Consider the following 21,441-nt stretch of genomic DNA (forward strand, 5'->3'; position numbering starts at 1 on the left):
TAGAGGCTCAAGTACAGTTTGATACCTCGATTTCAAGAAAATAATCTTGCCATCTCAGTACTTTTAATTTATTCAGAATGTAGAACTTGAGGATCTTTGGGAGAGAGTTCAGAGCAGTTCTGTCTGTGCAGCTCAAACAGATGTTTCATTCTTCACAGATGCTGAGCCTTAACAATTGCATTCCCAACAAGAACTCTGTGTAATACTTAATAGCTCGTGGAAGCTGCAGCAAAGCTTGTGAAGGCATGACTATACTATAGTCCAATCTTTTGAAGAAGTAGGAGCCAGGTTAAATTAACCTACAGAGTCTATTTTTTTCCCCAGGGAAGATTTTAGTGTCTCCAGCGCAGTAGAAATCATCTCACCTTGTCTGGAACTGAGAGCCTTCCAGATCTAAGAGAGATCTAGCTGCTAATACTACAAGCAAAGATAAGACAACAGATTAGAAAGCTGTAAATAGCAGATATTTGCTATAGCCTAAATGAAATCTTCTAGCTGAAACCACCAGCTGTCATCTTGGAGGAAGATGAACTTTAAGGAGCTTGGTCACAAAACTCAAATTTTCACTGATATTAAGAATAAATTCTAGATTCAGATGAAAAAATTATTTTTCTGAAGTAAAATCATCAAGCAAGCTGTGCTTGGTCATACAAAGATATTTTTGTGCGAAGTAATGGTAAGAAATCAATTCATAATGCTTTGTATCAAAGTATTATGTCTTCAGGAAGACACACAATATTTTGATGGAGCAGTCACAGATGGCCTTCCTTCTCTGATAGATGATTTTTAAATGCTATTTTGGCTGTTTTCAGGTGATTAACATGCTGTAAATTCAGTAAGTCAAAGAATTTTTACCATAGGTTTGATCAGTCTTTTGGCAAAGCATGTTCACTACTTGCTAAGAGCAGCAAAGGGTTTAGATCCAGGTAACCATCATTTAACCATTTAACCATCATTTCATGTGGCACACAGTGGTTTTGGTATTCTGTAGGTAGTTAAGAGGCTGGAATGCATGGTTGCCTCTGGTAAAGAGGTGCTGAGTTCTGTGATCTCTCAGTGACAATTTCAATTGTCCCAACAAAGTCAAAAATGGACTTGAAAAGGAGAAGCTATTGTATTGACATAGAAAAATAAAACTAAAAGACTAAAATACCGTTTCATGTCAGGGTCTAGGTAAATGGTGGGTAACACCTTTTTCTTCAGCCATGCAGCTCTTCCTTCTACTTGCAGTTTTCTGCTCTCCTTTTTCAGCTCTTGCTTTGTGCCAGCCTAGCACTTGTCTGAACACACAGCAAGCCCCTTTAACCAGTAATCTCTCAAGAATAATTTTTCTCATGATCTCTGGGATTAGTATTGAAATGGCTTGCTCTGAAATGGTGTGAGGCAAAGCAGAGGATGAGATGGATTATTGAATGGTAACATACACAGCAAAACTACTCAGTACTTAGTTCTGTACTTCAGGTTGAGACTTCTACTGAGTTAAGAATGGTTTTGTGCATGAAGACACTAATTTCAAACTTGCATCTGAAGTTTGCAAATATCTAGAATTCAGGTTTCCAGCCTGGTAAAGGCAGAGGTGAGCAGTTTGTATCTTTAGGAAACCAGAAAGTTTAATTTTCTTTTGTGTATAGAGCTCCTTAGAGGTCTCCCTTTTCAGTTTCCCCCATAAGCTTGATCTTTCTTTCAGCTTTAGTTTTCTTGGGTTCTGAATGAAAGAAACCAGTCAAGGTCTCAATGTCAAGCAGAATTCTAGAGCTGCCCTGAACTTAAAAGGGAAGTTGGTTTTGTTGTAGGCAGTTCTATCACTTCCCTTCTTTCAGGCTCTGAGCTCACTAAGAGAAGCTTAACCTCAAAAGGTTAGTCTGACCCTGGAAAGCAACCAAATACTTTGTTAGTAGCCAGGTTTGTTTTCTGAGGGAGGAGATTGCTAGAGTAGAACAGTGTCTTCCTTCAGAAAGTGAAAGTCAGTAGGTCCTGCTTTCATTGTGACACTATGGTGGGATTTCTCCTGAGTCCTAACCAGAGCTACCCCTGTGAGAGATCTTAGTGCTGGCAAATCTTCTCGTGACTAAAAGGTAGCCCAGTTGCCTTCCTAGGTCTCTGAATTTAAGTGTGCAGAACTTTTATGCTGTAAACTTCAATTAGCTCTATTTTATAGGCTGATATATCACTTGCGCAGAGTTTAGCACCAATCTGTTCTTACATTTCCTTTTCTCAGGCAGGAATGTTATTTAATTGCAGATCATGGAGATGTAGGATAGCTGTAGAGCCTGAAACTTTGGTATAACTGCTCAAGGCAGAAAATTGTGCTGTAATAACTGGAGAACATCACTATTTCCTGCCACATCAGGAGCTTCCTATGCTGCTTCCACTTTTCACATTCAAAAGCTTCTTTTCCTGAAGGACTCTTCATCCTTGTACTGGAAGTGACTTAATCCCAAGAGCACACAGATGTTTATTGCCTGTGGTGTTGAGGGCTAGGTGCTGTTCTATCTGATTTTATTGTGCACTTCTCTGAAACTGAGCTGAATACATGAATGTTTTGTTGAATATTTAATTGCTTGGTGGTAGGAGATATCCTGAATGCTTTAACAAAGTAATTAAGTTGCCTTTTCTGCTGTGCACATCTTGGTGTTAATTAGGTCAGTATTACGCCCTCAAATATTATTTTAATCGCAGAATATGCAAATAATTGTCTTTAGTAATGCACTGTGCTTAGTGAGAGAGTTCTAAAACTCAATGTAATTGGAATATTTTATTTTCTACCTAATAGGGACCTGATCTTCATTTGGAGTAAACTGCAGCTCAAATCTAATCCATCCAAACAAGTATTTGTGGACCAGTGCTACCAGCTTTTAAGAATTGCTACAAATGTCAGAGTGATTTTCCCTTTCATGAAAGTCATTAAGGATGAAGTAAGTTCTGTTTGTTTTTACCTCATCCACCATTCTTTTGGTAACCAGTTAAAGTAAAGAGAAGTGATGTTTATATTGTGTAATGACCACTTTTGGTGGAAAGTTAAAAAAGAGGGGTTAGGGAAGGACACAATATTATCTTGAAAACTTTGTCAAGTTCCAGAATGGGCTTCAATATTATGATTGCTTGTGTGATTTTAAGTTTTGTTTTTGTGGTTTGTTTTTGTTGATTTTTTTTTTTAACTGAATTCTGAGTTTTTCTGTTTCTGCAGCAAGTTTGAGGAATAAGTCCATGGAATAAATGGATGATTTGCATTGGGGTTTTTTTTCAGCCTGACTTCTTAAGGAAATAGGACCTGTGTAATTATACATACCCTTCATCCTTGTTAAATTCTGAATCCTTTTACCAATTCTAATCAAAACTGGGAAAATGGCTTAATATAACATAAAGGATAAGGCAGAACAATATAGGAGAAGGTGTTATTTTGCTTCAGAAAATTGTGCTGTGTTTTATGCTTCAGATCTCAGTCTTGTTCTGCCCCATCTGCAAAAAATGTCATGTGCAATGCTTTGCACATAGGCCTGAGAGTTGTTTCCCAACAAATGTTATTTATCATTGACCTGACTTAACAGACCTCCTTCATATTTTATGCCTTAAATGAATTCTAAATTACTTTGTCAGATCTAAATGCAATAATTTGTTGCTGTATGTATTCTAAAATGCTTGTGGTGATATTAATAATTCTATTTGCATCTGAATACTCTTATTTTTTTAATTCCCTACTTCTGGAGCATTGTCTGTATTTGTTAAAACCCAAATTCAGGAGGTATTAATTATTTCTAAGTTTCCTGTACCTCTTTTGCCTTTAATCTGCTGCCTGTTGGGCAGAGTATTTCTGATCATTCCTCTGAGTTCCATGTTCATGACAGGGCCCCCAGCTTCAAGTGTGGAATAGGAGTTCTGCTCATTAGAAAGATGGGTCATCAGTTTTGGAAAATGAAGCCTTTTAGACTTCTTGGCCATGGCTTGTTCAAAACTGTGAGCAATATTACCATGGTTTTAATGTAATTCAAGCTAAAAAAGTTACAACAGTCAAAATGTAGAGGAACTGTCCAATTATAGTGTGAAGCAGCCTAGGTAATGAAAAGGCTGGCAGAAGATGCTGATAGATCAGATATGATCTCTTGCAGTTCTGGTTCATATCCCCAAATAATTGTCTTTAACTACAGAGCTGCATGGGGCAGAGCTGAAGCTTTGTACCTGTACAGCTTTCCGTGCAAACCATTTTTGTATCTGTATTTATAGCCTTGTTTGAGCAATATTTAAAAGTGTTCATGCCCTCTGGTGAAATTCAGTAGCAGGATGCTTTCTGAACTCCTGTTCTGCAATAGATGAATTTAGATATGTGGGATGATTGGCAATTGTTTATGCAGACTATGATTTCCTTCCTGCAGGTTGGTGAAGATGGCCTTCAGATCTGTGTTGAGATATGTGGATGTGCCCTACAGCTGGACCTCCGTGAAGATCCCAACATGAAAAGTCTTATTTATAAAGCAATCGCTCATTTTCTGCCAAATGACTTGGAGATCCTCAGAATTTGTGCTCTCTCCATCTTCTTCCTGGAGCGCACTTTGGAATCTTACTACACTGTGGAGCACTTGTACAAATGTGCAGATGAAGAATACAATGAGTGCACTAGTTCTGTTCAGAACCGCGTGCGGTTCGAGCTGCTGCCCATCTTGAAGAAAGGATTGTTTTTTGATCCCGAGTTCTGGAATTTCTTGATGATCAAGCAGAATTGTTTAGCCTTGTTGGGGGATAAAGCCTTGGATGGCTTGAGTGAAAGTACACTGGAAAACTCTCCTGCAAACATAGAGAAAACAGCAGAGTACAGGGCTCTGGGTGAGGAACGTGGCTGTTTAACAGATGTCAGCAATGGGGAGCTTGACCCTGGAAACTGCTCCGGAGCCCGCTCCAAAGGGAATGCCAGAAGGAACCACCAAGCTCTTGAGGCATCCAGAACGTTGGATCAGACTGAACCAAGGCACCGCTGTGTGATCTGCAACAAGGAGTTCCTTGGGGATCACATAGTGAAACACGCACAAGCTCACCAAAAAAAGGGCAGCTTCTCCTGCGTGCTTTGCACCAGGAAGTTCAGGCAGAAAGGACTCATGCTGAAGCACTTAAGGAATCACGTCAGGAAGATAGAAAGGCAACATCTTGCTGCCGCTCTTGAGGCTGGTCAGGAGGCTCCTGCTCTTCAGGAAGTGCAATGTTCTGCTGCTTCTGTGTCTCTTGAAAATGGGAATTCTGAGTGTTCCAAAGATACTGAACCAGAGGCTACAGTAGCTCCAGTAGCTCCGAGTTCTGATCAGGTCCAGGAGGAGGCTGAGAATGCAGAACAGGTTTTTGAGGCAGTGGAAAACCATCTAAGTGACCAGGATGATGCTACTGAAAACAGTAGTGACAGTTGTTTTAATAATGTTCCTGATGCTGTAAGTACAGAGAGCTTGCCTGAGGATGATGAGAGCTCCAGTAAGGAGTCACCCATTCTGCATAAAGTGAATGGAGTGTTTAGCCCTCAAAAAGATATTGATGCTTTGGATGAGGAAGGAACCTTTAAGTGCCCTGCTAATGGTTGTGCTAGAGTGTTTAAAAAAATAAGATTCCTCAACAAACATGCCAGAAAAACTCACCCAACTGATCTGAAGGTGCAGCAGCATATAATGAAATGGAATAAAGGAAAATGCCGCTTCTGCCAGAGGAAATTTGCTGATTCCCAACATTTTATAGACCACCTGAAGAGACATGTGTATCCAAATGTTTACTTTTGTTTACACTTTAATTGTAATCAGAGATTTAAGCTGTCAACTGAGCTTGCAGAACACACAAAAAGTCACAGCGTGTTTAAAGCTCAGTGCAATTTCTCAAACTGCTGTGAGCTATTTGAGGAGCTCCCTTTGCTGTATGAACACGAGGCTCAGCATTATTTAAATAAAACCCCAGAATGTTCAGAAGATGCAAGTGAAAAAGATTCTTCAGATGATCCTTCAGAACTTTGTAGTAACCAAGATGATGATGAATCCCTTAATGAAAAAGAAACTGTAGATTTACCAATTCCAACCTGGAAGTCAAGGAAAGATTCTGCAGAACCAAAGACATATATTCAAAGTGTGGAGAAGAAAGCAAATAATGTAATTCACAATGGAAATGAAAGCTCATCTGAGGGTAGTGCTCCAGTTTTAAGTTTGATAGACCAAAAGACACCTGTGTTACAGCTAAATCCTGAAAACTGTAATGTTGTTAGTGACCAACTGGTCAATGGGCACAGTGACCCAGATCAGACATCATCCAAGGCAGCCCAGGTACCTTTGGACAGAGTAGCAGATGAAACAAGGACAGAAAATGGGTCAGTGTTACCAGTTTTACAGAATTGTCACGATGCACCACAAAATAATGCTCCTGCAGCCTCGCAAGTACCTTCTAAACCAAATCAGACAACAGAGACTACTTCATATGGTGTCATCCTTACAAAACCCTACGTCAGACCACTGCCTCCCAGTTATCTTGATGAACGTTACATTAGCATGCCAAAACGGAGAAAAATTTTGGCTGATGAGGTAGATGCTTACTCTGAACAAGACAAAATTTGTAGCAAATCAACAGAAAGATTTAGATGTGGCAACTGCTTGACCATCTACTGTAATTCAGAAGCACTTGAGGCTCACCTTGCACAAAAGAAGTGTCAGACGCTCTTTGGATTCGATTCAGATGATGAAAGTAAGTCCTGCAGTCCTTGCATGCTGGTTTCTTTGGCAGTCAATAGCAATCAGAAAATGGTCTTCACAAACAGGAATAGATAAGACACACACTAACTCAATCACAGTACCCTGCTAAACTGGAAGTTGAAATTGGACATGCTGTTCAGAATAAGAAAGAGGAAGTGAGAATTTGTAGGTAAACTAATGGAAAAGACTTGTGATAAAATAGAATGGGGTAATTTTAATCAATCTGTCTTTCCTTGCATGTTTGAAACTAAATAGGGTGAAAAACATAAGCAGTGTTCTAGATTAAGGAATGATTTACATTCTGGTCTTTTGTCTTTTACAGGTGCCTGATTCAATGTTGTGGAGAAAAGTATCAGATGAGGAGTGGTGTAAGGAAACACTACATGAAGCAGCATCAGTTTGTTTCCCAGTTGGCCTTAATCATGAAGCAGTCTCAAATTCCTATAGAAAAACATGACCTTGATAAAGACAAAGCACATTTTCTAGACAAAACTCACAAAGGAGTAATAGGAGCTCTGCAGGTCTTGAGTCCAGAAAAGTTGCTACAAAACCCCCAAAGTACCAGTTATCCAAAAAAGCCATGTTCATTCCAAATGTATGATTGAAGCTTAATAGCACAGCTTTTCTTGCATGAAGGTTGAAGGACAATGAGGCATGGAGGTGAGCAGGCAGAGGAAGCAGAGGTGTGTTCATGGCCTTATTGAAATCCAACCAGCCAGTTCTGAAAGCTGCTTTAGTTTTTTGTTTAATGGCTATCTGTCCACGCAGCTGAGAAGGAATCATTCAAGGAGGTGTTACATTCTTACCTTGTGGATAAATGCATAAAGAAACCATGCTTTGTTTTTTTGTTTTTTTTTTTTTTTTTTTTTAAATTCTGAGTATGTGAGTCCATTATCTGCTCAAAAGAATGGAGCTTGTTTCATAAACTTCTACTCAGAATCCAAAGAGAAATGTGGAAGCAAATCTTGAGCTAGATGGGATGCGGGAATAGCCAAAAACTTGAAGTACAGAACAAGCAGGAAAAAGTGAGTCAATGTGAGACTTGCACACAGTGGAAATCAGATGTGTGCAAGACAAGCCCTTTGCAAGGCTGAGGTAAAAGTGACTCCTGTAAAACATCTGCTGTAGGTGTGGGAAGACCAACACAAGTGATGGATTGTGTGGATATTAACAGCAGCTGATGGAAGCAAATCTGGAATGTTGGGAGGGCTAAGCTTGCAGAGTTAAACTAAAATTTTGCAAGCACAGAGGTCCCTCAGCTGTTGGTAGGACAGACAAGAACTTGAGAAGGCAAACAGAAGCACATCAGGTTGGGGTGAACAAAAAGGTCAGGAAGAACCTGTTTCACATCTGTTATGTTGCTTAATGGTGGTGGGCCACAACTTAGTACTGTCACTAATTATTCATTGTCTAGAAGGGAGAAAACAGGGATCCTCTCAATCCTCGAGACACATTGCAATCCAATTTAGTAGCATCCCTTGAAAGGAGAGCCTTTCCCAGAGGCTGGTGAAGGAGTTAAATGTTGAGCACTTTATTCACAATTCACTGTTCATAGAAATAATCACAATGTGAAGACAGGAAATAGGAGTTCTTCAATTTCATATAGAAAACTGAAATACAGAGGATTTTGAAACCAAAAAGATGCCATTATAATTTTTGGTCTTCCTACCCTAAGGCAGAGGTGTGGCAAACATGCACATTGTCCAATTACTGTACAAATTTTTCCTCTAATTTATCTCACACTGTCTTGCCACATAACATTTTTTTAATTTGGGATCCTGTTCTATGGAGGTTGTAGTGGGATTGCAGGCAGGGGAGGCACAGGGGTGAAAACTGATGTTCAGAGTCATTCCAGAAATGCAGGACAGCACAGAGCAACTGTTCCTGCTCAGCTGTCACTAAAGAGTTCATCACAGTGTGTGCAGGGCTTAAATCAACAGGTGGGTGAAAATTAATGAGTAAAAAATCAGGGGGTGCATAAAACCCCCTGATCATTGCAGCAATGGCTCACTCTTGCAAACCCAAGGGTTTCTCTGTAAGATTGGCTGTGAAGTAGTTCTTGAACATAAACTCAGTAGTTCAGTAATGCCTCTGCTGATAATCCGCTGTGGAACTAAACAGATATTGGCATTAATTCTGCTTTCTTTCCCCTTCCTGCGAGGTAAAAAGAATGCAAATTTAAAATAATGCTCTTGAGTTCTAGAAGAGTTTTGCCTTAACTTTGAGTTGGATTAACATAAAAGGTTCTAAAATTATGATCACAGGTATGTGTGCATTACATGAATCCCAGTTATGGCCCACTTCCAGAGATTTGTATGATGTTTTTGAGGCACCAAAGAATTTTTTTTTGCAGTTGCAAAAAACCTGTTTTAAATGCATCATTCATTATATATACATATATACACACTATATATATATTTACATGTGTAAATACATTAAAATTTTTAAACATAAAGTTAATGAGGTCCTTATCAGACAAATGCACTTTGACATTTTTTACTTTAAGATACCAACTAATTTTTAAGGACCCGGGTACTGTGTTGAATGTTCCCAGGCTCCCCCTTCTTTGCTTGACATTGCTTAAATATATTTGGGAGAGAAAAAAAAAAGTTCATTTTAAAGTATTACAGTTCTAAAAATCTAAAAAGTGAGTCAACAATGATACAACAAAGATGTTTGTGTAAAATATTTTTAATGTACCTTTTAATCTTTGGTGCTTTTTTGCCTTTTCCCTGGAGCTCCATATGTTTGAAGATGCTTTAAAAACATGACTGAGACTTGTATTACCTTTGGTTTAAGTGTGTAGATAAATGCATCTGTGTACATGCATAAACTGTGACCATAATTTTTTGTACCTGCATATAAGTCATTTTTGTTTCAAGATGCTTTTCTGAGACACTGCCATGTGTTTCTCTCATGTATTCAGTGTGCACACTCTGGAGAATAGGAAATACGAATTCTTACATAGGTGAAGATGAGCATCATCTAACAATTATCAGGAATCTGTTAAATTGACTTAAAGTAGCAAGTGGGTGGTAATGTTTTAAAATAATTATTTTCACTTCAAAAGACATTGCATTTTCTTTAAGCTACTCTCTGATACCTGTTGGTATTCTCAGATAGTTGCAGAATTAAGCAACTTTAATCAGAGGCAAAAAGATACTTGGATCATGTGTGGAATAATTCTCCATGCTTTTTAAGGGTTCTTTTATTTTGAGTATTACCCCATACCAAGCCTGCAACTTCTAAGGCTGAAAACAGGTTACAGGTCTTGAAAGTTGGAGGTTATTGGCTGATTTTTTTTCCCCAGACATTAAACATTGTGTGATGTCATTGGAAATCCTTGAAGATGTATCACTTTGATTCAATAAATCCTGAAGTACACGTGTAATGTAAGCCTCCAGCTACCCTAAAGCTGCCTGAAGTTGTCCATGAGCTTAGGAGCCTTGTTGGATCAAAGTTGGTGCAATTAATAACATTCTTTCAGTTGGATTTGGACTTTCCTTTTAAGAGTGTTTCCTCTAACCCCATCATGTTTCACTGTAAAGGTCATGGAATTTCAAATTTCAAAAAGCTGCCGCTTGGTGTAGGCACCTTTCACAAAAAAAAAAGAGTACTGAAAGTAGGTTGCAAGTGGTCATATCTGTGGGACAAGGTCACTGGTACTTTGGTTATTTAGCCATATTCATAAAAATTATATGAATTGTATAGTTTGGATAATTTATAACATTAAATTTTGTGATTTTAATATCACATGGAAGGTTCAGCTGTACTCATTTCTTTTACTGTTTAACACCAGTGCTATGGACAAAAGACCCAAAGGGGGTGGTAGTGTTACTATTTTCTTAATTTATTTGGTACTGTATAACACCTTTCTGATTAAATGCAGTGTATGCATTTTGGGACTCTTAATTTGTAAAAGCTGTTACAGGTTCAGCAAGAAAGGAAATTTGTGCTTCCTTGTTGAATGTTAAATTATTTTACTTTGCATTTTATATAAGAGTACAAATTAAAACTGAGCCATCAAACTGCAATAAATCTACAGTAGTGTTTCATTTTAAAGACCTTTTGTACTGTACATAGATTTGTTCAATAAAACATTGTCTTTGTTGTTGATAGAAACTGATCTTGTGTTTTGGAGAATCACTCTGGAAATGCTGCTGTGATGTTCAGAGCTACTGTGTTATGTTTTGTACGTGATGGTTGAGTGGCACATGTGTGAAGATGCCATGTCTTGATGTTTCAGGTGTGTGGATATTTGGATTTGAACAGACCAAGCTTCAAAATGGGGGCAGCAGTTAATTCTTAGGGCTCAGAATCCAAATTTGGGGCCACAGATAAGTCAGGCTGCAGCTGTTTTAAGATAGCTCTGCTTCTGGTTGGTTGTCAAGTTCAGACAGAAAGACATGTATAAATGCTTTATTTTTCTGTTGCTTCAGAAAGTTCAAGACTGCCACCTGAAATTACTGGATAATTTAGATTTATTATTCACAGCCCTGTAAATTCCTAGGTTTTTTTGACTGCAGATTTTTGAAGGTGTTCTGTTAAATTTTGGATGGTGACTTCGTATGTGTGTAACTTCAAACTTACCTTTGTTTTCTACTGTGGATAATTTTGACAAGGTCCTTGCTTTAGGAAGGTAAGAGTAAGGATAAGGGACCTCAGGTACATTTTGCCAGCAAAAATATTTATCAAAATGGCAATGTGTACATAAGCCATTTAATAAATAAATTGTTAAATATGTTAACACCAAATATAAACTTCTTTGCCTCTCCTCAGATGGACAGGAGAGGGAAAATACAATGAAAGTCCTTGTAGTAACTCCTTGAATTGAGACAGCAATTTATTGTTACAAGAGTACTGTTCACCTTTGGGTTTATATAGGATAATAATTTTCCTGTTTCTTCCCCTTTGGGGATGACAGTTCCTGCTCAATGCCCAGGTCAATTAAAAGTTTGAATAAAGACTCTAAAGGGAATTTTGAGTTATGAGAAAGAGATAAAAAAAAGAAAACTACTTCTGAGATGATCCGTTTTCCACCCCCTTACCTCCAAAGGGAAAGATTTACAAAGTAAGATAATATGTAAATATATTATAAATAATCCTGCTGAAAGGGCTGGTCTTGGTTTAGAACAGGGGCTGTGGGGAGACATCAGTCCTGAATATTGAAAAATCTCTCCAATCTCTAAAGCCAGTGCACTTTTCCTCTCTCAGGATTAATAGAAATGTGACTATTCCGAGGACCTTCTCCCTGCCTTCCCCTCCCACCCCCTGATTTCTTACTGAAAACACAGCAAACATCTCACTCTAATTTTTAAAATGGTATCTTGATGGTTGGGGTTCTTTTTTCCCCTGAATTCCAGAAGAATTGGATAGGTATTACTCCTTGAAGGCTGCAAATATAAATAAAGGTTTATTGAAACATAAGCAAAATGAAGCAGAGGTAATTTATATTTCTTAGATGCACTGTCTAATTTGTAGTTTGCAGGATTGATACTAATCAAGAATATTAAATCATTGTGCACATGAGGGGAAGTTTGGCACAGCAGACAATAAGCATTATTATGTTAAAGCTTTCCAGATGCTTCCAGATTGAATTTTTATCTGAATGTTGAATTTAAACTTCATGGGCAAATTTTGTTCAGCTGTTTCTGGCTCATGGAATTCATTGCTGCAGCTCAAGAGAACATCTCTTACTCAGCTGAATGTGTGTTGCTTTTCCTTCTGATCAACCTGGGACATCTGCACGGACATTTTTTAGATCTCAAAGAGGAAACAATCATCTAAAATACAGGCCTAAGGAATGTGTTCTTTGTTCTCATCAGTGTTCTATTGTAGAACACTGATCTTGGGGGCAGGCATTCCTTACTACAGCTCTGAAGAGAGCCCACCGTAATGATGAGTTCAGGTGTTTGTGCAAAAGCCTCATCAGTAATTCAAACGTGGTTCTTTTGTGTGTCTTTACAGAATCTGGGTGTTCCTGGGTTTGAAATCACAGGCAGCTTTAGCATAAAAAGGTGGTCTCCTTACACATTCCTGTTAAAGCATGGGGTGGAGGAGAGTGCTGGCTTTTTCTCCCACAGAGAGGTCAAGCACTCTGCACCTTTATTTTTCTTCATAAGCATGTAGCTTATGATGCTTAGCTCAGTGGAAGCTTCTGCTGTCTTCTATTCCCTTTTTTTGTTTATCTTTCCTCTTTTATGAAGTGTCTATCACTGGTTGTCTGCCCCTGACAGAGAAAATAGTGCTAAGTGGAAGAGCAACACAAGCTTGAGAGCTTGCATTTAGTAACAAAAAGCATCTTTAGCTTATAGGTCTTTGTTTCCTTAAACAGGTAATGTGCTGTTGGATTTCCCAGTCCTAGAGCCATGCATCATGTGGGCACATGGAGTTCTTGCCTCAGGCACAAGTGGATGATTCTGGCTTGGTCCAGATGAGGTGCCCAGCAGTAGGAATCATAGGATGACATCAGAGAATATCCTAATCTGGATGGGACCCCAAGGACCACTGAGTCCAACTCCTGGCCCTGCACAGGACCCAAGAGTCACACCCTGTGCTAAGAGCACCATCAAGATGCTTTTTGAGCTCTCTGCCACCCTGGTGCTGGGAAGAACCTTTTTCTAATATCCAGCCTAACCCTTCCCTGTCACTTCAGGTCATTCCCTCAGGCCCTGTGACTGTCACCACAGAGAGCTCAGTCTGTCCCTCCCCTTCCCCTCACGAGGATGTTGTGACTGTAGCGAGTCTTCCTCTTGTCCAGCTGAAGCGACCAAGCCCTCCTCATGCAGCTTCTCCTCAAGGCCCTTCCCATGGACACTCGAATGGCTTTAGAACCTTCTGAGAGCGTGGTGCCCAGAGGTGCCCCAGGACTGGAGGTAAGGCTGTCCCAGCCCAGAGCAGGACAATCCCCTGGCTGCCATGCTGTCCCTGGTGTCCCAGGACAGGGATGTCGCCGCTGGCTCCAGGGCTGGCTCCCATCCGCTGGCCCTGGACCAGTACCCAGACATCCCTTTCCATGCTGCTGCTCTCCAGCATCTCCCCAGAGCTCAGCACGACTTCAGAGCGGGCCGGAAGGGAAGGACAGACTCAGATATAAACTCTCCATACGTATAACACACAATCTATACATTTCAGCCCCTCTCCCTGGCGCTTTGCTGCCCCCCGGGCCCTTTCTCCGAGCGGAACCTCGGTGCCGGCCGCTCTTTCCGGCCGGCGCTCGGCGCTGCACCAGGCGCGGCCATGGAGGGCTCGGGGCTGAGCGAGCGGGAGCGGGCGGGGTGCCGGGACCTGCTGGAGCTCCTGCACACCGAGGAGCTGCTGGCGCTCACCGACACCGTCACCAACCGCCAGGTGCACCCGGAGAGCCGCCAAGGTGCGCGGGCAGCGCCAGAGCCTGCGAGCGGGGCCGGGTCCTGCGTTCGCATCCCCGGGCCCGGCGGCTGCGGCTGCCCCGGGAGGCCGGGGCTCGCAGGGCTCAGGGTCGCTGCCGGGAGCCTTCCCCTGCACGGCCCGGCAGCTCCGGGGGTTGGCTGCTCCGAGCTTCGGGGTGTTCAGGCCGAGGACGGGCTCGTAGCAAACCTTCAGCTCCGAGCGCATCTCTTTCCTCTCAGACCCCTGCAGTGAGCTGCGAGCACGGCTCTGCCCTTAGTGGTTAAAAGTGTTGCAAGCTCAAGAGTCTTTCGCTGTTGCTTTCAGGTTTTGGAAGGGTGAAATACGAGTCTACAGTGAACTTACTCTTTTTGCAGGACGCTTCCAGTTTTGACCATCCTCCATCACTTTCTTGCGATTTGTTTCCTAGGAATTCATTTTTTTTATGTGAGTTACCTGAGGCCACTAGGTTTGTTGCCCAGTGGCCTCAGGTATATGTGTGTGTGTGTGTGTGTGTGTGTGTGTGTATATATATATATATATATATATATATACACACACATTTATATGTATATATACACACCTGATGAGTCTATATATGTATATGTGTGTATATATATATATGTATATATGCTCGTACTTAGCCTTGAGTATATTTTATGTGGTGTAACTAAAACCTGTAAGATTTGCCCAACACATTTCTTTATAAGGTCTTTTGCCTATAGTTTTTTTTTTTTTTTTCTCCTTACCTGTTTTCCCCTGCTTTTTGCAGTGGTTGTAGGTTACATGAAAATATTTTTGTGTTTTACTTTAGCTATTTCTTTCTGGTTAGATTTAGGGTTTTTATAGGTCCCCTGTTAAGTGCTAGCCTCAGTTCAGGTGGGAACTGTCTGCTACAACTGCTTTAAAAGAGAATTTAAATTTGTTATGTTTCCTCCTTCTGCCACAGAACCTTGTAGCTGAATTTTGCACCTTGTAGCTGAATGCACTGTTGTTGTGCTAGGATGCATGTTCTTAGGAACATGAGAGTTGTAATCACATTAGTGTGGAAATGAAACAGATTTAGTTCCATTTCCAGCAGGCTTCAGGAAAGAGGAAGGAGATGGAAACCTCAGTCTCTCAAGCTACTGTGCATTGCTGAAATCCAGGAAGCATATTTGCAAGCCTTTGGGTTGTGTATTCTGTGTCTGATATGATGAGGCCAGATTTCAGTTTACAGACAAACTTTTGGTCTCTTCATGTCCTGCCACCTTGTCTTGTACTGTGTTTGGAGCTCAGGAGTGTAAGAAATGGTTTAGGTTTGGGGTTTTATTGTGAAAGAAGGTAACTCTAACTTCAATTTCTTTCTTTGCAGAGGCCATTCATGCCATTCTGGTGTACAGCCAAAACGTGGAGGAACTTCTGAGGCGCAGGAAAGTCTACAGAGAAATCATCTTCAAGTATTTGGCAGCACAGGGAATCTCGGCGCCTCCCTCCTCGGAGAAACACGTCCTGATCGAGCGTGTGAGGCAGCTCTGGAGCGGGCAGCTCACGGCTGGAGCCCCGGAGCCTGGGCCCAGAAAACCTGCGCAGGTGAGTGCTGCTGCTGCTGCTGCTGCTGGAAATCCTCAGGCTGCTCAGCGCTGCCTCCACAGGATGAGCAGTGCAGATGTGGCTCTGCACCTGTAGGAAGGTTCCAAATCTTTTTAACTCTTGGTTTGGTGTTAGTTGGGTTTGGTTTGGTTGGTATTTAAATTGCAACATCTGAAGGTGTCTGCTCTGTTTTTCACAGTATTTGAGCTCTAATGTGGGGGGTCTTCTCCGTGCTTTGAATTTTTAGATTTTCCTATAGGCTAAAATACAAGATAGTTTTGTGGGTTCAGGGACAACTGAAAACAGTAAGAATGGCACAGAAATTCTGCAGAGGCCCTTGTGAGTTTATATATTGATAAAATGTGCAGTTTCTAGCAATGACAGGTCAGTGCCATTTGTTTTCCCTTTTTTCCAAACAACTGAACTCATCATTGTGGTGGGCTCTCTTCAGAGCTGTAGTAAGGAATGCCTGCCCCCAAGATCTGGTAAACCTACAACAGACCACTGGTGGGAGCAGAGGACACATTCCTTAGGCCTGTATTTTAGATGATTGTTTCCTCTTTGAGATCTAAAAAATGTCCATGCAGACGTCCCAGGTTGATCAGAAGGAAAAGCAACACACATTCAGCTGAGTAAGAGATGTTCTCTTGAGCTGCAGCAATGAATTCCATGTGAGCTAGAAACAGCTGAACAAAATTTGCTCATGAATTTGTAAAACTTAATAAAGCATAAGGAAATGGGTTTTGGCAAGAATAGGTTATTTTGAAGGTAAAATCTTTGCTATTTAGCGAATCCTTGTGGTGTAATGAACTTGAAAGGGTTTATTTGTGGTTCTAGTTGGCCCCCTTGCTGTAGTTCAGAGCCTTCGTGGGCAGCAGCCCCACCTCCTGGGCTGTGAGAGCTCTGTCCCTGTTGAGAACCTCTTGCACTGAGCTTTCACTCATGGTTTAACTGATGACAGTTGGCATTTAGCTGAGAATTGTTTTCAAAACGATTTTCTGTGTGCAAAATTAGAGAAAAAAGAAAGGTTTCTCTTAATAAAAGTCTTTGGTTGATGGTACATCAATGAAGTACTTAAAACACATTCATAAATTTAAAAGAAAGTTCATGTATTTATCACATACATCTTTCTTTGCATTTGTTTTCTCTAAATTCTCTTCCCTTCTTTCTTCACCACTTTGAAGAAATGGGAAACTTGTAGCAGAATTGGAAATTATTTCAACTTGTGGTGAAGCAAATACAGCACTTCTGTACAGAATTCTCCAGACTTTTCATGCTTAATTACTTAGTGCTTATAACACAATTTGATACTTACTAGACTATAGTGTTAGCAAACTTGATATTGTATTTACTTCTAAAAAAAGTCTTGCTGTCAAGTCAGAAATACTGAGAAGTCCTTCAAAGGAACTGTACATTTCATTCCAAAAATTGTTACTTTACATATTTCCAATGCCTGTTTTCAGTAGAAACAGGATTTTCCTCTTTGTTTGTAAAGAGCCCAAGACAGTGAAGCACTTTCTAGGTGTAATTCAAAGAACCTGTCCTGGTTCTCTGCATTAGATAATCACGTTAGTAAAAATAAATTATATTTTTCTTTGGTGTTTCTCTTCAGGCACTCTGGCTCAGAGCACTTAAAAGATTCAATATAAGTATGTGCATGATTTGATGTTTTTCTAAGTGATAATCTTGCTGAACAGTTCTAAGGAAAAAATGTGTTTGACTGCAGAGTCATGGAAATGGACAGAAGTCACCACAAGATGACATTGGTGGTCTAGGAATTGAATTCTGCCAGTGGTACTTTGAACTCCTGAACTCTCAGCACCCTTTGGGAGTAAAATCTGAAGCAACCTGGGGACCACAGCATTTTTGGGAGGATGCCAAGCTGAAGTTCTGTTACAACACTTTGGAAAAAAACGTGGAAGAATATGTGGGTGCAGACATGGTGAGCCTGCGCCTGCTGTCCTTGGTTAAAGAAGAATGTCTCCTCTTCAACCCAAATTTGCATTCCAGTGGCCTGAAATGTGCCATTTCCCCTCATGGATTGGTGCTGGTGGCAGTGGCTGGCACAGTTCACAGAGACAATTCTTGTTTGGGCGTCTTTGAGCAAATCTTTGGGCTCATCAGCTGCCCCCTGAGGAATAACACCTGGAAAATAAAACTGGTGAACCTTAAAATAGTAGGTCAGAACTCTCTGGACCCTGGGATGCAAATGGAAGAACCTTCCATAAAATATGAGTCAAACCAACTGAGAGAGTTCTTTGATGGGAATGAACTGACTGTGTTTGAACCTCAGAGATTCTGAGCATTTTGTCACAGCTGGGTGAGGGGTGGGGTTGTTGCTGCCATGGAGTTTCTCTTCTCTGAGTAAGATTTGCTGACTGGTAGGCTGAGATACAGGGTATTAACACAAGTGATGCTTGTGGGCACTTTGCAAGAGCTAACAAATATTTCATGGGTATTCCTGCATGTTTGCACTGTCATTAGAGTGGAGTTTGGTTATTCATAGTTGCATTTAAATATGGATTGGCAGCCATGTGTAATGAGGGGGGTCACAAACTGCAAATTCTCTTCAGGACACCATTTGAAACTCTCACCTGAGCTGTAGCAGGAAGTCATTGCATCTGGCTTTGGAAGTTTGGGAGGGCTAAGTGTTTAAATGGACATCTCAGTCCCGAGAAAAGCAATAAAAAACCCAAAACAAAACACTGAAAGGAGGCAGCTGCTGTGGATGTTCTAATTGTGTTTTAGTGGGACAGTGCAGGGAACTTGGCATTGTTGAAGTCTTTTTTTTTTAGCTTCTTTGCACTGATTGCTTCCTGTCCTTTTTCCTTATGGTTCCAGTTTTGTCATGAATACAAACAAACTTTTCTGTCTGTGTCCCCAAACAGACAGGCTTGAGATGGGTGCCCATTTCTAGCACTGATTGTCTTGGATCAAGAGCTTGATTTCAAAACTTGCAGCAACACTGTATGAACCAAATGTTCTGATAGTTATTTTGAATATAATTACAACAGAGTTTTAATATAATAGTTGTGATTTTTGTATGTTTTCTCAAAATAAGTATTTTGTTTACTCTGAGCTGTTTTATTACAGGTACTGAAAGTCCATTTGTTACCACTGGGTGGTTACAGTGATAGGTCATGCTAAGAAAAATATCCAATTACTACTTAATAATAGGATATTATTGAAATTATTGCCAGTGTAAAACTTGTTTTTTTTACTGCATTTATTTATAGAGGATTAGAGATGAAGTGAGGTGAAAACTTCTTTTTTTGCATCTTGTTTGATTGTTTGGGAATTTTGTTTTAATTTTCTGGCTTCACTGTTGTCAGAGTTGTGAAAACATAAACATTCCCCATAACTTAGAACCAGAAGAACTGTTCCTGGGTTTGTGTTGGTGAAGTATGGCTGGGTGAGAAGAAACAAGGAATTTCAGGTATGGACAGAACTGATCTTTGTGAACAGTCTCAATCTTGCTTTCTCCTTAAAAAGTTCAGATAACTTTGTGTTGGGATGTTCTTTCTCAATAAACAGCTGAGTTGTGGCTTCTAATTTTTCTCTTGTTTAGAATAAATATCTTACTTAGAGTTCCAAATTCAGTTTTCAAATCATTGACACAGAATGTTTTAAGAGTAGAAAAACATTGACTATGTGGCAAATGTGAGAAAGTACTTCTAGCTTAACCTTGACTTTAAGGGGGAAGTCAGGACTTGCTTAAATGGAGCTGAAATTGTTTCTGGACTTGTTTAAATGAAGCTGGACAAGTTTCAAGAAGCTGAAATATTTACAGGAGTGATTCCATCCCTCTTTTTAGATGCTGCTGGTCAGAGCTGAAGGAATTAATTGCTGATTTACTATTGGAAGCACTGGACACTTAAGTTGTATTTAGGAGATTGAAAAAATGAAGTAAAATTTCTTCAAAACTGTTATCATCCATTTTCCTGGGTTTCTTACCATGACAGATATTTTCAATAACAGTTTCTTATGTCTGTCACTACCACTGAAGCTGAAATGCTAAATTTGTGCTTTCTAGGTCTTTCTCTGGTAAATAATCTGATAAAAAGCAAGGTTCTGATCTATAGCAAAGCATGTGGAACTTTCTGAACATTAAGCAGTGGAAATTGTGTCCCTCTGTGCTTCCTTTGGATACTCCCCATGAAATGAAGGTTTTAAGCGTATTCAGGAATTGTAAAAGGTGTCTAATAGTCTTAATCTGTTTAGATTTTATCATGTTTTTATTCTGCTGGTTTTTTCTGTTGCAGTTGTCTTCATTATGACAGGACATTTTTTATGTTCCCTTGTCACAAGATGTTTCTTGCTTGCTGTTTTTTTGCAATCCATTATCTGTCTCAATAGCTTTTTTTTTTTTTTCCCCCTTATAGTTGGATAAGGTTAAACTCTGCAGGGTGATAAAATTCTGTAAAAGGAGAAAAACAGGCCTCCAGTAAAGATACCAAAAGCTATAGCATTTTGCTTTTAGCTCTTGTAGTGTACTTCAGCTTTCAAAGCATTTGAAGATGTGTTGCGGTTTGAAAATTTCTTTTCTGTTTTTAAGGGCACGAAGTAGAAATCCAAAGTTAAATGTGGGCCCAAGTGCAGGAGTGATGAGTGCTGTGACCATCCCTGCTGCCTGCAGGAAATCCAGAAGCCTGCTGGAGTCTCAGCAGGGGAGAGGAGTGGCCTCTGGGTGACATCTGGTGGCAGATTCATCACTTTCCCGGAGCTGCAGTCCCGAGGAGACTGTGAAGAACGGACTGCTTTATCCCACTCCTTGCTGACAACAAAATGCCCTGAAATTGCCAGGTTCTCCCTTGCCTTGATCTAAAGGAAATCTTGAAGGGAATCCCTCAGCAGAATGAAAACTAAGAAACCTCTTACATTTCTGAGATAAACTTAAAGAAATGACAAAAATACATCATTTATTGGGCTTGTTGCCAATAGGAGTTGCCCTTACAGAAACTCTTTAGAGACATGGGTTAGAACAAAGCAGAGATTTTTGTGGAAGTGGTATTGGTGTAGAGAGGCATCTGCAGGAAGAAGCAGGGGATGTGTAATTCCTGCACAGCCACCTCTTCTCTGCCCTCTGAGAGCATAAATTGCAAGGGAAATAACATCATGTTGTACATGCTGCCATAACTCACTCGTTTTAGAACCAGTAAAAGCCTGAGCTGCTCATCTCAATGAGGTTTGGGTGCCTTGCCAGCATTTTCCCACTTAAGACTATTGAAAAGAAAAGGTGATTTTTAATAACTTGACTGTGGTTTAATGAAACAGGCTCATCTTTGATGTCTGAGCTTTCTCCCTCCTCAGCTACTGAAGTCTGTTGTCCCAAATAATGAACAGGAGCAGCTTTCAGGTAAGAAATGAGTGAATAATCTGGGGATCTTCCACCAGGAGAGGTGGCAGCACCTCCTTTGCCATAAGAACCATGGGATTGAGTAAAACTTGCAGGTGCCACATCCACTCCTTGTTTGACACTTCCAGGGCTGGCAATTCCATCACTTCACTGAGCAGCCTGTTCCAAAGCCTGACCAACCTTGCAGTGAGGAAATTCCTAATAATATCTAGTCTAAGCCTCCCCTGGCACAACTTCAGACCATTTCCTCTCTTTCTCTCTTGTTCCCTGGGAAAAGAGAACCTCACTGTACCCTCCTTTAAGGTAGCTGTAGAGAATGATAATGTCCCCTGACCTTCTTCTGGCTGAACAACCCCAGCTCCCTCAGCTGGTCCACATCAGACTTGTGCCCCAGACCCTTCCCCAGCTCTGTTCCCTTCTCTGACACACCTCAGCCCCTCA

The 21,441-nt window shown here is 40.5% G+C and overlaps 2 protein-coding genes across 2 annotated transcripts in view; both read left to right on the top strand.

Annotated features, from left to right (window-relative positions):
- ZNF654 (zinc finger protein 654) overlaps nt 1-10,826 on the top strand; it is a 30,250-nt gene extending 19,424 nt beyond the window's left edge. Inside the window, exons 7-9 of the mRNA XM_059871587.1 lie at nt 2,774-2,915; nt 4,371-6,696; nt 7,027-10,826. Coding sequence (XP_059727570.1) covers nt 2,774-2,915; nt 4,371-6,696; nt 7,027-7,034 — 2,476 coding nt within the window. The 3' untranslated portion in view covers nt 7,035-10,826. The remainder of the gene's footprint in view (nt 1-2,773; nt 2,916-4,370; nt 6,697-7,026) is intronic.
- Nucleotides 10,827-13,921: 3,095 nt separating this feature from the next.
- Nucleotides 13,922-19,239, top strand: C2H3orf38 (chromosome 2 C3orf38 homolog). Its single transcript, XM_059871592.1, has 3 exons — nt 13,922-14,076; nt 15,427-15,644; nt 17,371-19,239. The coding sequence occupies exons 1-3, from the start codon at nt 13,944-13,946 to the stop codon at nt 17,944-17,946; spliced, it is 927 nt and encodes a 308-aa protein (XP_059727575.1). The 5' UTR covers nt 13,922-13,943; the 3' UTR covers nt 17,947-19,239.
- The last annotated feature ends 2,202 nt before the right edge of the window (nt 19,240-21,441 follow it).

Source organism: Haemorhous mexicanus, chromosome 2 (genome assembly GCF_027477595.1).
Source record: "Haemorhous mexicanus isolate bHaeMex1 chromosome 2, bHaeMex1.pri, whole genome shotgun sequence".
Classification (NCBI taxonomy): Eukaryota; Metazoa; Chordata; class Aves; order Passeriformes; family Fringillidae; genus Haemorhous; species Haemorhous mexicanus.